This window comes from Sarcophilus harrisii, chromosome 2, assembly GCF_902635505.1.
Source record: "Sarcophilus harrisii chromosome 2, mSarHar1.11, whole genome shotgun sequence".
Classification (NCBI taxonomy): Eukaryota; Metazoa; Chordata; class Mammalia; order Dasyuromorphia; family Dasyuridae; genus Sarcophilus; species Sarcophilus harrisii.
Window position 1 is genome coordinate 36,986,393 of NC_045427.1, and position 16,332 is coordinate 37,002,724.

At 40.3% G+C, this 16,332-nt stretch overlaps 1 protein-coding gene across 1 annotated transcript in view; it reads left to right on the forward strand.

Annotated features, from left to right (window-relative positions):
• The window catches only part of CCDC113 (coiled-coil domain containing 113), a 31,664-nt gene that overhangs the window by 12,700 nt on the left and 2,632 nt on the right, over positions 1–16,332 (forward strand). Inside the window, exons 2-7 of the mRNA XM_031949940.1 lie at positions 4,811–4,937; positions 5,722–5,883; positions 8,591–8,746; positions 9,695–9,775; positions 11,910–12,065; positions 15,070–15,177. Coding sequence (XP_031805800.1) covers positions 4,811–4,937; positions 5,722–5,883; positions 8,591–8,746; positions 9,695–9,775; positions 11,910–12,065; positions 15,070–15,177 — 790 coding nt within the window. The remainder of the gene's footprint in view (positions 1–4,810; positions 4,938–5,721; positions 5,884–8,590; positions 8,747–9,694; positions 9,776–11,909; positions 12,066–15,069; positions 15,178–16,332) is intronic.

A 16,332-nucleotide genomic window follows, 5' to 3' on the forward strand; every position in this document is an offset into this window, starting at 1 on the left:
TGTGCAAAAATGTTTTTAGCAGCTCTTTTTGTGGTAGCAAAGAATTGGAAAATAAGTAGTTGCCCATCAATTAGGGAATGGCTGAAAAAGTTGTGGTATATGAAGATAATAGAACATTATTGTTCTATAAAAAATGATGAACAAGCTGATTATAGAAAGGCTTGGAAAGATTTGCAATTGATGCTGAGCAAAACAAGCAGAGCCAGGAATACATTGTGCACAATAACAGTGAGATTGTGCGATGATCAACTATGAAAGACTTGGTTCTTATCAGTTCAGTGATCAACTGGGTAGGAAGAAGAAATAGATGATCAACTTTGAAAACTGAACACAAGCCTGCATCAGAGGCAAGGTATAGTTGTGATGAGGACTTCAGTTATCCAGACATCTGCTAGATCTTTCTGGTCAAAGCAGAACATGTAATTATTTCTTGACATGCGTTAAGGGCAGTTTTATCCCTTAGAAGGTGAATGCCTACCAGTGTGATAGTGACATTGTAATTATAGAGTATACTCTAAATAGAGGAGGTAGAAGTTTGACAACTGATTGTGTTATGGCATAAGCCAAGAGAGGTAGTGTGATGAGAGTACCTGCTTTAGGCAAGGAAGAATTTGGGTTTATATCCCTCTTGCTACTAGGTATTCATTTTGTGATCATGAACAAGTCATTTCCTCACTTTGAGCTTTGGGTAACACTCTAAAGACATATCTACTACTACTTTTAGATGAGTTCCAAACTTCACAAGAAAGTTCTTACATTGATGAAATCACAAGTCCATCTTATGCCTAATGTGTGCTGTGACAGTATAGTGTATGAAAGTAAAAAACAAATATTTAAGAAGCATTTTGGACCTTGAAAAGTTTGAAGAGACATATGTACTTCAATGAAGTCTTTCAATAACAACCAAATTTCCTAGCCAAAAGGGATTTTGGAATGTTGGGGGAAAAGTAAAGAAGGAAGAAAGAAAAGTCAAAGATGATTCACCTGGATTAGTGGATGGTCAACCATCAAGAGAAATAGGGAAGTTAATTATTTCTTACTCTCCCATGGAGTCATTAGCTTCTATTTGGCCAATTATGAATTTTAGAGAGTTATTACTTGTGTAGTGTTAGTTCTTTTTCCATGACTTTTTTTCATAGCTCTCATTTTTTTTCCTATTTTTCATCTATTATGCTTATCTCATTTATCACTCACTCTCATATCACATTTCTCCTTTTAATTTTTTTTACTCTCTTAAAATTCTTTTTTTTTAGTTCTTGCATTTTAAGAAATTCTTATTGGGTTTTTGTCCAATCTGCATTTTAATTTGAGGCTTTGCTTATAGATGTTTTCAAGTGATTGTCTTTTGTCATGTTGAGCTTCCCTCTTACTGTTGTAGCTTTTTATGGTCAAGTCTTTTTTTAAATTTTCTCATTTTTCCAGCTTCCTTCTTGACTTTGGACTTTATGTTCATTTTGATCTCTGCTCACTTCTTGGGGGATGATTGGCTTGAGTTTCTGCTACTTTCACAGCTCATTCAGGGGGCTTGCAAGTTTTCAGTGCTTCCAGAATGATATGATTAAGGAAGAAGTCAGAGGTTTACATGTTCCTGTCCTAGTTTTGGGTCTATCGGCTTAAGTGAGTTAAGTTTTTATAAACTTTTGCTGGATTAAGTCACTGTTAACCCACTGTGAGACTCTGCAGGTTCAGAGTAACTGAACTTGCTAGTTACTCTTTGGCATTAGTCTTCTGCCTTATTTTTTCCCCTGAGGCATGTCCTTCTTTTCTTTTCAGAGGTGGAAAGACCATCAACGTGACTTTTTTGATGTATTAAATTTTTTTGAAGAATCTATGTTTTAATGGATGACTTTCTGAAAGAGTAATGGAGAAGAGGAAGGAATACACTAGGGAATATAAGTGTTATAAAACAGAAGATATCAATAGAAAAGGTTTTTTTATGTCTTTATTAATATTTTATTTTTCCAAACACATGCAAAGATAGTTTTCAACATTGACCCTTGCAAAACCTTGTGTTCCAAATTTTTCTCCCTCTCCTTAGTTCTCCTCCCTTGCCAAGACAGCAAGCAATCCAATATAGTTTAAACATGTACAATTCTTCTAATCATATTTCCATATTCATCATGCTGTGCAAAAAAATTAAATCAAAAGGAAAAAGAACACAAGAAAGAAAAAAAAATAAGCAAACAAGCAGCAAAAAAGGTAAAAATACTATGCTTTGATTCACATTTAGTCTTCATAGTTCTCTTTCGGGATGTGTATGGCACTTTCTATCACAAGTCTATTGAAATTGCCTTGAATCACCTCATTATAAAAGAGAGCCAAGTCTATCACAGTTGATCATCACATAATCTTGTTACTTGTAATGGGCCAGAACTCTGGAGAAATATACTTGAGGCAAGGATTCTTACAACAAAGTGTTAACTCAGTGGAATTGATAATACAATGGTTATCTAGTTTAGCATGGTCATTAATATGATTGATTTAATCTTATAACAAATAATGGTTCCTTAGTGATATAATGATTGGCTTATACTCAGTATAATGAATTGACTTAATTGTAATAGAGTATATAAACTGGGGACAAACTCAGCCACAGAAGGGAAGATTTGACCAGCCTTATGGTGGCTCTCCTGCCTTCATCACTTCTCCACTAAGACCAAGGACTCAGGCTGGTCCCAAGGTCCTCCAGAGAGCTACTCTGGACACTATATTTTAATCCACCCCAGTGTGGGGGCTCTAGAAAACAATAGTACATTTTGTCACCCCCAATTTGGGGGCTCTAGAAAGCAGGACATTACATTACATGTACTGCTGACTGGCTAATTGGCTGAGACTACTGATGCAGACTGGGAGACCTCTTCCACTGATCCATTTCTTAGCCAATACCAAATGGTTTCGATGACTGTCACCTTGTAATAGAGTTTTAGGTCTGGTACAGCTAGGCCACCTTCCTTTGCATTTTGTTCACTAATTCCCTTGAAATTCTTGAGCTTTTGTTCTTTCAGATGAATTTTGTTATTTTTTCCTAGCTCTATAAAGTAACCAAAATAATGCTTTTAAATAATTGAGGGACATATTAAGTTTCATATACAGGTTAGTGAAAACATAAAAATGTAATTTTTTTTCTTATCCAAGTTCACAGATCCTCTAAAATCTATCCATGGACCCTATGTTAAGAACCCCAGGACTACACTTTCAAAACCATGACAGGCAGGAAATAAAACTAGAGCAGAAAGATTAGGATGGAATATATAGTCCAGATGGGAATTTAAGTACTCTGGCAAAGTAATGTGTTATTGAAAAAAGATTTCAATTTCCATTTTTTAGTGTGGGGCCATTTTTCCAACTTTCATTCAAACTTGAGGATTGGGTCCTGAATTCTGGGATTCATTCTGTGGCACTTTTAACATTGTAGCTCATGAACCCCTACTGGCATGTTTCCCATGAACAATGAGCCAGTAGATACAATTAAGTCTTAGTAAAGGCATTTACTTTTGGCATAATAAGAAATAATAGCTACAAAATATCACTCCATAGACCTGGGCACACGTAACTTCACACAGTGGCTACTGTAAGGATAGGCTCAAACTTAGAGGCCATGGTAGTGAGGTACATGTATAGTTGGTACGATTGCAGAGCTGGCTAAGTTCTTTTGTCTTTGTAGACTCCTCATTCAAACCTGGATATATTATATCTGCTGGATGGGTTGGGCTTACAAGACCTTCTCTTTCATAGCTACCATTCTTCTCTGTTTCCAGGGATTCTATTATGTGAAGCTGCTGTTTCTTTCTCATGAAATAGCCTCTCTTTGTGTGTTTTTTTTCCTGGAGCTTGCTCTCTGCCTTTTTCTGGATTAAGTACCTCACATCTCTTCAAAGTGATGTGTTTGAGGGAGAAGAGAAACACTCTTCTCTTAAAGAATGATTCCCTTTCAGGGATCTTGTTACTGTCAGGAAACTCCCACCAATTGAACTACTGCCTCTCCAGATTAAGTTATTCCCTTTAATTTCACCAGAGAAATGTCATATCACAAAAAAAATCAGGGCATCTTTTAAAACCTTGGGATTATATTCTGGGTCATCTGAGCTAAAAGGACGCTGTCAGATATCAGTTCCCCTGCACACTATTCCTAAAAATTCCTCAGTGGGAGAAAAATCTAGTGTTTGTTCTTGTTTTTCTTTCTAATTCCTAGTTTGTTAATGCTTTTGAGGGTGGGGGAGGGTATCATCTTGATATCCTCCTCCACACATAAGAGTGGGGCTCTGCACACAGTAGGAATCTTACAACTGTTTTTTCACCAAAGTAATAAATTCTACTGTCTGTATTAACAGGACAATAGCAGAAATACTCCCGATACTGGCATAAGCTTATATTTTTGCCCTTGAGAAGGTTAGAAAGCCATTATTTGGGTAGGCACATGATGAATATCGCTCATCATCTCAAACTTTTTAAGAACCATCTGTTGCAAACTTACTTCTGTTTTTAATGAATTTCCAGTAGATATTCCATCTGTTGGGTGCTGGAAATAAAATAACTGAGAAAAAAAAAAACCACATAAACCAGGAGAAATGTCTGAAGGTTGTGCTACGTGTGTAATTGCAAAAATATAGTAATTGGGGAGATTTACATTTGACAAAGTAGAAATTTCAAGGTGAAACCTAGATAGTCTTATCTTCATAATAACACATAGTTCAATTGCAAGCCTCTGAATTTTGTGGTCCTTTAAGTTAGTTTGATGCTGACCACTGTCCTTTTTGGCTCAAGAGTAACCATACAGTGAAATCTATTCAGTCATCTTCCATTTTTGTAGCTATGGAAACTCTTCTCTCAAAATCGAAACAGAGATGTTTGAGAAATACTACAATAAGCTGGAACCTCGGGATCAGCGCTTCCCACGTTTATCCGATTTCAAGTCATCCACAATGGACTTTACACAGGTATTTAGTTCAGTGCAAGGCATTTGTACCATTTTATTCCAATATTTCGGGACTTTTCCATGTCTGCTTTGTAAATCACCGCTTTCTCCAAGAAACTGCCTTGTCATTTTCTCCCTGCTTTTACTTTAATGTCTCCTTTCCTTTCTTTCTTAATTGGTGTGGAAGAAGGTATTTTTAGTTACTGGTAAGTCTTTTTGATAGAAGAGAACCTTCCTCAATATGTAGATCCTGCTTCCCAGTATTACATTGGAATCTTGAATACATGGAAGGTGAGAGAGACAGGTGCTAGAAAAGTTTTTTCTTTTTTAATTATGAATAAATTAAATTTAGAAAAGTTTTTAATGGCCTTCCAGGACCAGGTGCACTTTACATTTGAAACTGACCCTACCCACCCCCACTCCCCCAACCTCCAATCCTGAGGTCCTGGCTCTGACTTCAGATTTGGTCCAGATGGAGCTTCATGGACTTTTTTTTTCCTGAACTTTTCTTTTTAAGATTTATTTAATATTTTTTTTGTTTCCCAGTTATATATGAAATAAGTTTTTTTTAATTTTTTTTCTGATTTTCCTTGTACATTAATTTAAAAAATATATACATTATGAATCATTTTTGAACTTTTCTGAAAAGAATGCCATGGGGATGTTTTCCATTATACTGCTCCTAATGGCTTAGACTAGGTTGGAGTTTCCATGTTGGGTCCTCCTCTTGGGGGGCTCCAGGCCCCAGACACTCCTTTATTTACCTGGTTCCAGCTTGATGATGTCATGAGTCTCTTAACCAACAGTTTCGAGGCAGGCGGAAATCCAGATCCCGGGTAACCACAGATCGGCTAATACTCCTCTCCGTGGATCAGAAATGTGACCTAGCCCTGCGGGAACTAGAAGATGTCAAAGAAGAAATGAGGCAATTGAGAGCAAATTCTGAGAAGGAACTTCAGCGGTATGAGGTATCATCTTCTCAAGAATAGTCAGTATAATTCTTTTCTCAATCATTGCTAATTAATCAGTTAGCTAATAAATACACATCTATATTTGGCATCCATTAGTTAATCAGCAAGCATTTATTAAGCATCGACTGTATGCTGTGCTAAGGTCCTTGCCCTTTAGGAGTTCACGGTCTCAGGGGATGGGGGGGACAACAGGCAAGCAGCTCGGTATATACCAGATGTACACTGTGTGAAGGAGAGGACGTCTGGAGGAAGGGTTCTGGCAGGGAGGGTGGAAGAAGGGCCAGGGAAGATCTCCCGCACAACATGGGGTCTGAACTGTGGGAAGGGGCCCAGGAGGCAGAGCAGCCAAAGGAGAGGTCCAGCTGTTCAGCAAACACCCATTGCTGTCTTCAAGACACATATGACTTAATTGGATAGACCGGACTCATCCAGGTGACCCAAAAATAAACCACACAATCCAGTTAACAATTAAATAGCAAAGTGTGTGATACAGACTGTGGCTTAGGGAGGAGCCATGGGGGCCAGGGGAGTGAGGGAAGGAATCCTGGATTGGGCAGATGGGAGTTTTCTGGCTCAGGAGCGAGGATGGGGCCCAGCGGGATGGACCGCAGTGCATTCATTCCAGGCAAGGATAAGAACACAAAGGAATGGACAGTGAGGAGACTGGCCTACTTAAAGGGAGCATCTTGGGGAGTTGGGGTGGGAGGAATAAAATTAGATTGGGCAGGCTCACTGGAGGCAGAGTCCAACTTGCACATGTAGGAGTTAAGAAGTCTTTTGAGGTTTTAGCCTAGAGCAGAACAAAAGCACCAGTGAATGAAGGGGCAGACCATCAACTGAAGGGCAGGTGGGAGGAGCAGAGGTGAAAATAAGAGAGGAGATGTGGGATAAAGGAGGGATAAGAGGATGAATTGGAGGAAATTCAAAGGAAGAATTGACAGGATTCAGTAATTTACAAGATCCTGAAGGAGAGAGGGCTGGGTCACAAGAAATGAAGGGTGACTGAGAGAATGGCGACCTGACACCTTCGGGGGTAGCATCCTCTGGGGTGGGCAAGGGAGGGGAGGAATTTATGCTTTGGCTCTAGAAGGCAGTTCGAGAAGGCAACTTCTCTAGAATGATCTTGGATCATCAATAAAACATCAAATAAACATCAATAAAAATCAAAGGGACAACTTCACAGTGAGGGAAATTGTCCCTCTGATTTCTTCAGCTGCTCTGAGGACCTTGGTCTTCTCAATGGGGTTCTCCTGTGAGTTACTGCTAGCAAGCTACTTCTTGGAGAGTTCCTTCATCTTTACCCATTGCAGCATCCTGATGAATAAGAAAAGTAGATTGTCAAGTACCAATCATCTGACTTTATTCCTAATTTATCATCTCTTTCAGGAGATTCTACTTCCAAGTATTAATTCCCTGTCAAACAATTAAAATAGCTGTGACTAATCAGAAAGAATGTGGTCTACAAGAAATCGAGATTGTGAACAATGTACTAACAAGCTTCATGATATACACCTACTTTAGAGACTGATTTTACTTCAACACATTTGCATTATAAACATGGGAATATATAATACTAGTTAATAATAGCTAATGGTCATCATAGTACTTTTGGTTTGCTAAACACTTTACAAATATGATCTCATTGGATCCTCACAGCAATCCTGGGAGGTAGGCGCCATGATTCCTATTTTACAGATGAGGAAACTGAGGTAAACGCGTTAAGTGACTTGCCCACAGACTTGGTCTGAGACTGGATTTGAGTTCAGGACTTCCTGCTTTTGTCACTTAGCTTCCTGTCTCTTTCTATACCTCATCTACGCCAAAACTACCTTATTGTTATTTCCCCCAGATCATTGAGCCTGCAGAAAACTCACCGTGACCTAAAACATTTATTTGGATTCTGTTTTTATTTACTTTGGCCAATCTGCTCCCCTTCCCCCCTTATAGATTCCACCCAAAACTCTTGTCTTTTGTATCCTGTAGTTAAGAGACTCTCAGGTTTCCTCAGGTGAGCACCAATTTCTCCAAAAGCTTGTCATTTTTTCCCCATAAATTTCTTTTAGACCACCTGCATGGTTTGTGCCCCTTTCTATCTAAGTGCGGTTTGGCCCACCATTATTTCTTAGTATTCAGGGCATGTGCTCACTTTTCTGGCAGAGCTGAAATGCTGTCATGCTAGAAGGGGCTCTGATAGGAGCAAGGTGGCAGATGTAACCCAAATGGCCAAGCTCATTTCCATCCATCCCCTCCAAAATACCAGGGGCAGATCAGATAGCCCTGTCCTGTCTCCTGGTGAGAACTCCATTATTCCCAATTATTTTGGGAAACTCCCACAGGGAGAAAGGTTTGGGAAACTATTCTAGTGGGGGAGTCAACATACACTTTGTAGACAAATCCAAGATCCTTTGAACAATCTGGACCGCTAATAATTGGAAAGACTAGAAAGGCTTCCTTGGTATTTGGATTGACACCTGAAGGAGTAACTTAAAATTTTAGTTTAAGTGAATTACTGATTCTGTGGGGTGGAGGTGAGGGGGGGGGAGGGAGACAGCTTGGGTGGAATGCTGAGGTCAGGGAGCAGCGGGCCAGCCCCAATCAGGGACACCCAGAATGGGCCCTCATGACGGGAAGCCATGCACGGACGCCACGTAGCTCGCCAAAAGCTCTGAACCTCAGACTCTTTGCTCTGACCTGACTTTTCTAGGCTATTATAGAAGAAGCCGAGATCCGATGGGGCGAAGTGAAAAAGGCTGGGCAGGACTTTGAGAAAGAGATTCTGAACACGATATCCAAGAAACGGGGCAGTGCTGTGGCCACCCAGCGGGTGCTGAAGTACGTGGAAGACAGGAACATTCGTAGGGTGAGCTTGGGGGGGGTGCTGGGGCTGGGGAGCAACATGCTCAGCCATCCCAAGGTCGGCATCCAGCTGGAGACCCTCCTATCCTATACAATGACCAACAGTGACCACTACACAATGACTTCCTGGGGGGCTAGTCAGTAGGGCAGGTGCCCCATTTTATAGAGGAGAAAATTGACTTAGTGGGGAACCTGAGCCTGAAACCCCAAGGCCCAGGGTACTTATAAATCTAAATGTCTGTTCATATAATGTCTTTGATCTAGCTTTTATTTCTATTTTTGTGGTGGTTACTGGGAGGCATTCGGGATTAGGTGTCTTGCCCAGAGTAAGTGTCAAGTATTTGAACTCAGAGTCAGTGCTCTATCCCCTGTGCCACTGAGCTGCCCCTTATAATTTCTTTAAAGATATGAAACTCTTTTGGAGGGAGGGAAAGAAAAATATGTGGATTTTGAATTTTTAGTCTAAAAAACCACATAGGGTACAGACAGGCAAATTTTCTTCTCTTTGTGTTTTATTCTCTTCTTTATTCCGTTTTCAGTTGACACTGAGGAAATGTCTTCAATTGGGAAGGCTCTGGGGAAGAGAGAGCTTTTTGTGTAACTGTTTGTAGCTAATGGATTCCTAGAAGGTTCAAAGAGGGACCTGGGAGACCTGGTTTAGGAAAGCCGATAGCAAGCGTCTGAAAAACCAAAGTCCAAAAAGTCTCCAGAAATGCAGCTACTCAGCCCCTCGCCAAAGCCCAGGCAGGACCATCCCCTATGCAGTGGAGCCTTAAAATGAATCGAGGACAGATTTTCTTGACCAAAGTGTGACTGTAGCCATGTGGGTAGAATTACCTGCATCCCAAAATAAAGGAGGTTGAGTGTTATGGTCCATCGGAATTCAAGATGTGTGGTGGGAGAAGGAAAAGGGGAGAAAAAAAGGAAAAATATGTGTTTGTTTATTTTAAAGGAAGCTTTGAAGGACAAATTACGTTTGAAAAATCTTTCCCTCAAAGTCCAGAAGAAAAAAATACTGACGCAGTTGAGACAGGTATGTGATGTGGATACATGGCAGTGTCTCAGGTGTAGTGCTTTTTTTTGGAGGGGGATCTGAAGGGGCTGGGAAATGTGTCCTGGAGGGCAGGGGATAGGCATATTGAGGTGTTATTTAGACAAATCATGTGAGTTTATATATATTATATGTATATTTATATTTATGTGTGTGTATGTAGGAATATATTTGTGTATATGTGTATATATATATATATAGATATACATAGATATAGATATATACATACACACAAATACATGTATATGCCTATGTATTTGCATTATATTCATATATAAACATATACACATATATAAGTGTTTCTATGTATGTGTATGTATATATACATAAACACACATACATAGACATATATCCACCATCTATATGTATATGTATATATTAATTACTGTAAAATCTGTGGCCTCGGGATGTTGTCTTCCTACTCAGGGGCTCTTACCCTAAACTTGTACAGATTTGGCTCAGTCCTACTTGATCCCAAAGGGAGGGATCAGGGTTTTTTTAGTACTCTCTGGCTCCCACTTGGAGTTTTTCCAGGAAAAACTCCTTAAACAAAGGTTAGGTCTGGCTAATGTCTAAAGTCTCTCCAAAAAGGATCAAAATGTCTCTTCTAGAAAAGTAACTCAATTGTGCAAAGCCATTTATTTCTTCTAATACACACATACACACACAGAGACATACACAAATGCATTAAACACAAAAGATTCCTAAATATGTACTGACAGCTATTTAAAACATGAAAACAGAAATCTGTCAGTCCTTGGTTACTCTCCTGGAAGGTAGGAAAGACTCCCAGGAGAATGGAGGGACTGCTCAATAGGCAGGTCACTGTGCAGCCCCCTCAAGGTTCCAGTGATCCAATTAGCCAGGGATGAGTGGCCGGTCCTCTGGTCATCGCTTCTGAGAACAGTATAGCACCAGGAACTGTCTCTAATTGAATCCCTGGGGCCCAACCTTCTCAATGACGATGGACCTCCCAAGTTCACTCTACCTTAGGATCTGGGCTCAGAGAAATAACAGAGCAGAGGCCACTGCTGGAGCCTGGAGAGCTTTCCTGCCTTGAATGTTCATGTGGTCCACCTTGCTGTTGCTGGGCAGTGTGAGGGAAACCCTCCCCAGAAGGCCAGGGGAGAGCTGTCAGGGGGCCCAAGACGAAGGAGGAGAGAGTGGGTGGCCCCTCTTGCTCAGTCACCAGTCATTTTCCGATGACCTTCAGTGACAGAGAAAGGGGATCAAATAGGAGCCTCTGGCTGCCCATGTGCCTACAGAAGGGGCTAGACTTTCACTCAGCTCTAATGAGCTGAGCTGGAGGGTTCCCTATTCCTATAACCTTATCATGAGAACCTGGTAGAAGCTAATGCACGAGCACTGTTGTGAATCATGGAGTTCTGTCCAGTGAGTCAGGGCTATAACAGGACTCTGAAATGTTTGGGTCATGTGAGAAGGTTTTTTTCCCCTCCAATAGACACATCTATAATAATGTAAATAGAAAAAAAAAATAAACTGCCTCAGAATGACAATAGCTAAGCTCAACTCCAGAGAGAAGTTGAGAAATATACCACTTCCTCCTTGGCTTTACCTGACATATTTTTTATCTCTTTCTTTAAATCTTTATTACCCAGTGAAGTAGTTGTCTGAGGAGAGGAAGGGACATATTTGGAAATAAAAGGGCTGTAACAAAAAAAACAAAGCACAAAATAGATTTTACTTTTTTTTTAATTATAGCTTTTTATTTTCAAAACATAAGCGTGGGTAATTTTTCAGCATTAACCCTTGCAAAACCTTGTGATCCAGTTTTCCCTCCCCTTTCCCCACCCTTTCCCCTAGATGACAAGTAATCCAATATATGTTAGACCCGGTAGAAATATATGTTAAATCCAATATATACATACATATTTATACAATTAATGGATTTTAAACAAGGTTTTCTATCACAGTAAATTTTAGGAGCCATCTTTCCTGAGTTTTTAAAGATAGAAATGACTGTACCAAATGTATTTCTAAGATTACTTATATTTACCAAGAAAATATTAATATTTTAATTTATTTACCAAAATGTGGTTAATGGAAGTCACCACTGGAATGGTCACTGGCTATCTCTTTTTTTTTTGAGTTGTAGAAGGAAGAGGTTGGGGAGTCACTCCATGATGTGGATTTTCAGCAGCTAAAGATTGAGAATATTCAGTTTCTGGAGAATATTGATCAACGAAATCGAGAACTGATACAGCTCAAGCTTACAGCGGGAAATGCTCTCCATACTCTCAATTTATACAAAGTAAGAGTGACAGGGCCACATAGCTGGGCACACCTGGCCCACTTCGGTTACCAGAAGCTCCTTAGATTAATGAGAACTAGAGCCATCTGATGTAAAGATCCTTTAATCTGTCATCAGGATATCCTTCTTTGCTTGAGTACCACTATGTGCTAACTGAATAAGATGAGCCACTTAGTCTCTCTGAGACTCAGTTTCCTCACTTGTTAAATGGAGATGACTATTCCTGCTCTGCCTCCCTCACAGGGCAGTTGTGAGGAATAAATGAGATCCTGTATGGAAAATCCCTTTGAAACTGATAAAGTGCAAAGGAGACATCAGACAAAATCTTGTGAATATTATTTTTGTTCACTGTTGCCTGGTTTTTTCATTATTCTTCATTGCCAGACATCCCAAAATTCATCTAACCTCCCTTATAATTATCTGCTGAGGAGAAGAAAAAGGTCCACATTCCATATGAGACTCAGTTTCCTCACTTGTTAAATGGAGATGATTATTCCTGTCTTTGCCTCCCTCACAAGACAAATTTGAGGAATAAATGAGATCCTGTATGGAAAATCCCTTTGAAACTGATAGAGTGCTAAGGATACATTAGACAATAATGTTATGAATATTATTCTTGTTCACCGTTGCCTGTTTTTTTCATTATTCTTCATTGCCAGACATCCCAAAATTCATCTAGCCTCCCTTATGATTATCTGCCAAGGGGGAGAAAAAGGTCCACGTTCCATGTGTATGTTGTGCAAACAGGAGCTAGAGTTTCAAGTCACAGAAGCATCTTCTGCAAATAGTACGGAGAGATGTTTATCCTTTCCTAAAAATGGTGTACTTCACCCATCCCTGTGCTCTCAAATATTAACTGACGTCAGTAACAACATCCTGAAGACTATGGACAGTGAAAAGAGAGACTTAAGAGACAGGAATTCTTTTTGGAGGGTGTGGGGTACAGGGATGCCCATGGATTCACCCCATGTAACATAACTTCAGTGGTCTAAACACATTCAGCTGAAATGAGGATTTCTCCAATCCCACAGGGTTTCCAGAGTCTTTGTCCTAGAATTTAAGTAACATGGTGTCCAAGCAACCGTGAGACAGTATTTGTTGGTAGAAAGTGAAGGAAACAATGACTGGGGACTAGCCATGGTACCCAGGGCCCCTGTGCATGGGACTGTTTGGGGTGTCCTGAGGTGACTGAAGATGACCTTGAGATGGCAGGGAAAGAGAAGAATGATCTTTCTGGTCCCTGTTCTAACCAATGTTAGTCACCTCTTCCATTCATGAGCTGTATGTTTTGTGTAGCTGAGCTTCCATATTGCCTGATTACCTTAGTCAAGGAGAATGACCAGCTTACAGATTTAACCAGGCCCTTTGACTAGATGGTGAAACCACACAGCCTCCAGTCTCTTCTTACCATCTGACCCTAGGCCTGTGCAGTCCTGGGAGGGAGAGCTTAAGAAGCCAGACTCCTAGGTCATCAGAGACTTTGCACCTGAAATATCCCTATTAATTATATTTACTTAATTATTATTACTGGAGGATACATAGGAGTCGATATCTTATATTTCAGTTGGGCGATTCCTTTGATGTTTCCAAAATCTGATGAAAAGTATTCCTCCATCTGATCATTAATCTTTTCTTGAAACTAGGACTGTCTGGGATATGTGCCCTCCAGAGATAAAGAGAATATTCCTTTTAGCCACAAAAGGGAAACATTCTGCTGTGCTTCTTTGGTCTATTTTTAGCTAGAATAGCTCTTTTTTTTTCCAGTTTCATAGAAGGTCAGAGCTAGAATGGAATATCCACCCCCTCATTTTATAAATGAGGATGGGGAGCTCCAAGGCCCACAGATGGGACTTGAACTCAGGGCTTCCAAATGATCCCAAATATCAACTGTTGAAAAAATATTTAATATGAAATTCTAAAATACTGAGACATTGCATGTCTTGGTGGATAGAGAGCTGGTTTCTAGTCAGGAAGACCTGTGTTCAAAGCCTGTCCCTTAGATGCACTGGCCAGATACCCTTGGGTGAGATGGTGAACTTTGCAGCCACCATCATCTCACCAGCTTTGTTAGGCTAATGGATTGCTGAGCAAATGCCCATCTGCTGTCAGCAAGGGAGTTTTCCTCTTGTTCTCAATGACAAATCTTGGGTCTAGTCCCTTTCTTCCCAAAATTGTCCTGTAAAATTTTGTTATTCAGATATGGTTGATAAAAAAGAATAATCTGAATTGGAGATTTTAAAAAATAAATATAACTTATTATTTTACAGGTTATAATAATAAATAACCCTAACAAAACAATAGCAGAGGGATTTGTTTTTGACAGGTAAAGATTGATTTGTGATCAGTCATGTATAAATGAATAGTTCTACAGCATTTAAATGTCCTGTTGTCCTAAAGAGAATGAGGTGGGAATAAACTTTATATAGCACCTACTAGGTGCCAGGTGCTGTATTAAATGCTTTATAAATATCTTATTGGATCCTTGCCCTGAGAGGTGAATACTATTATGCTCCTCATTTTACAGTCAAGGAAACTCTAGCAGAAATTAAGTGTCTAGGATCACACAACTAGTAAGTGTCTAAGGCTAGATTTGAACTCAGTTCTTCTGGATTGCAGACTGTGCCCTATTGCATCCCCCTCTATTGGCTGAAATATTTGTTTATGCTATTATATTTTTCTAGGACATCTTTTTTTTTTTTATAAAATAAAAAGAAATTTCAACCCAGTCTAATTGAATTCTCCCAAATTCCAAGTCAGCTGACTCTTGTGTTTTATATGAAATTCTTATTTTTAATAAGAGGCAGGGAATGGCATTTAAAGGTCCTTGGCCATTCTGCATGTTTAGTTTTGGGGCAGGCTGGGCCTATGGCCCATGGCTGAGGGCCCCCTTCCCATTTGGAAGGGCCTGGAGTAAGGAAGACCCTCCTGATGAGAGCCTTCCCCTCCTCCACAGTTACAGGAGAGTGTCTTGGCTCACTGTCTGTGGTGTACCGTCCTGTTTTAGAGCAAGCTTCAGCGAGCAACAGACACAACCCGCAACATAGAAAAAGAGATCTCCCTGAGGAAGGAGATCCTGGAGAAGATTGAGAGGGAAACCATACAAGCAGAAGAGGTAAGACCGTGGCAGGTACTGTAGGTTTGTGATATCTTGGGGGCAGTAAAGCAGTTGAGGAGGGTCTTGATTTCAAGTGCTGCTTATCCTCCTGTTATCTCTGGGAGTTGTAGAGTTAATTGGACCTCAGTTTACTCATAAGTAAAATGAGCTTGAACTAAAGTGATTTCTGATTTTCCTTCCAGTTCTAAGTCTATGATCTTCTAAAAATGGTTTGTCTAGATTAGGAAGGGAAGCCGTATATTGCCAAAAGCTAAAATACCCTTTAAGTATCACTTTTTCAGTTGGGTTTCAGCAGCTGTCCTTGGAAAAGCTCCCACTCCAGACTGCCCTACAGGCGGTTGTCCACTCTGTCTGGAGATGAGAGGGTACCTCTCCATTGGCCCCCAGTGAGAGGGTACCACTCTGTCTGGTGGCAGCCAGTCTCCTGGTGGGTCGCTCTAATTTTTAGGAAGTTTTCCTTGATATCAACAGAAAATCTGTCTCCAGAACTTCCCACCCACAGCGCCTGGTTCTGCTGTTTGGGTCCAAAAAGAACAAGTCTTGTTCCTCATTCGCCTCCTCATCCTTTCTATGTTTGTACTCGTGTGCCCCTTCTTCTCCAGGCTGAGCATCTTCTTGGCCAGTCTTCCTAGGACTTGATCATCACCACGCTGGTCAGCCTCCTCTGGCCGTCCATTCTGGGCTAGCACCTAGCCCTGAACTCCTAACCAGTGCAGGCAGTGCTCGGCAGAAATCCAGCTTCTTTAGTCCAGAAGCTATTCTTCAACTGCCCTATTTATTACATTACTGGTGTACTTGGAGCTTGTAAGCTTCCCCATCTTTACAATTTAACTTTGTCTCAAGTGTCTTAGACTTGTAAGTTCAGTGTTTTGAACTTGGATATAAGACTTTGTATTTATTAAATTTCATCCTGTGAGATTCAATCAGATTTCCAACCTCTTGGATCCTGACTCTCCTCCACTGTGGCTATCGTCAATTTTGTATCACCACAAATGGAATCCAGATCTTTCATGGAATAATTGATAAAAAAAATATTAAACAGCCCAAGGCTGGAACCACTCTCTCTCAAGGGCCTCTTGCCCAGCTGATGTTGGATCAGTGACCGCTGAATTCTGGGGCCACACATTCTACTCTTGTGTGGTCCATTTTCTA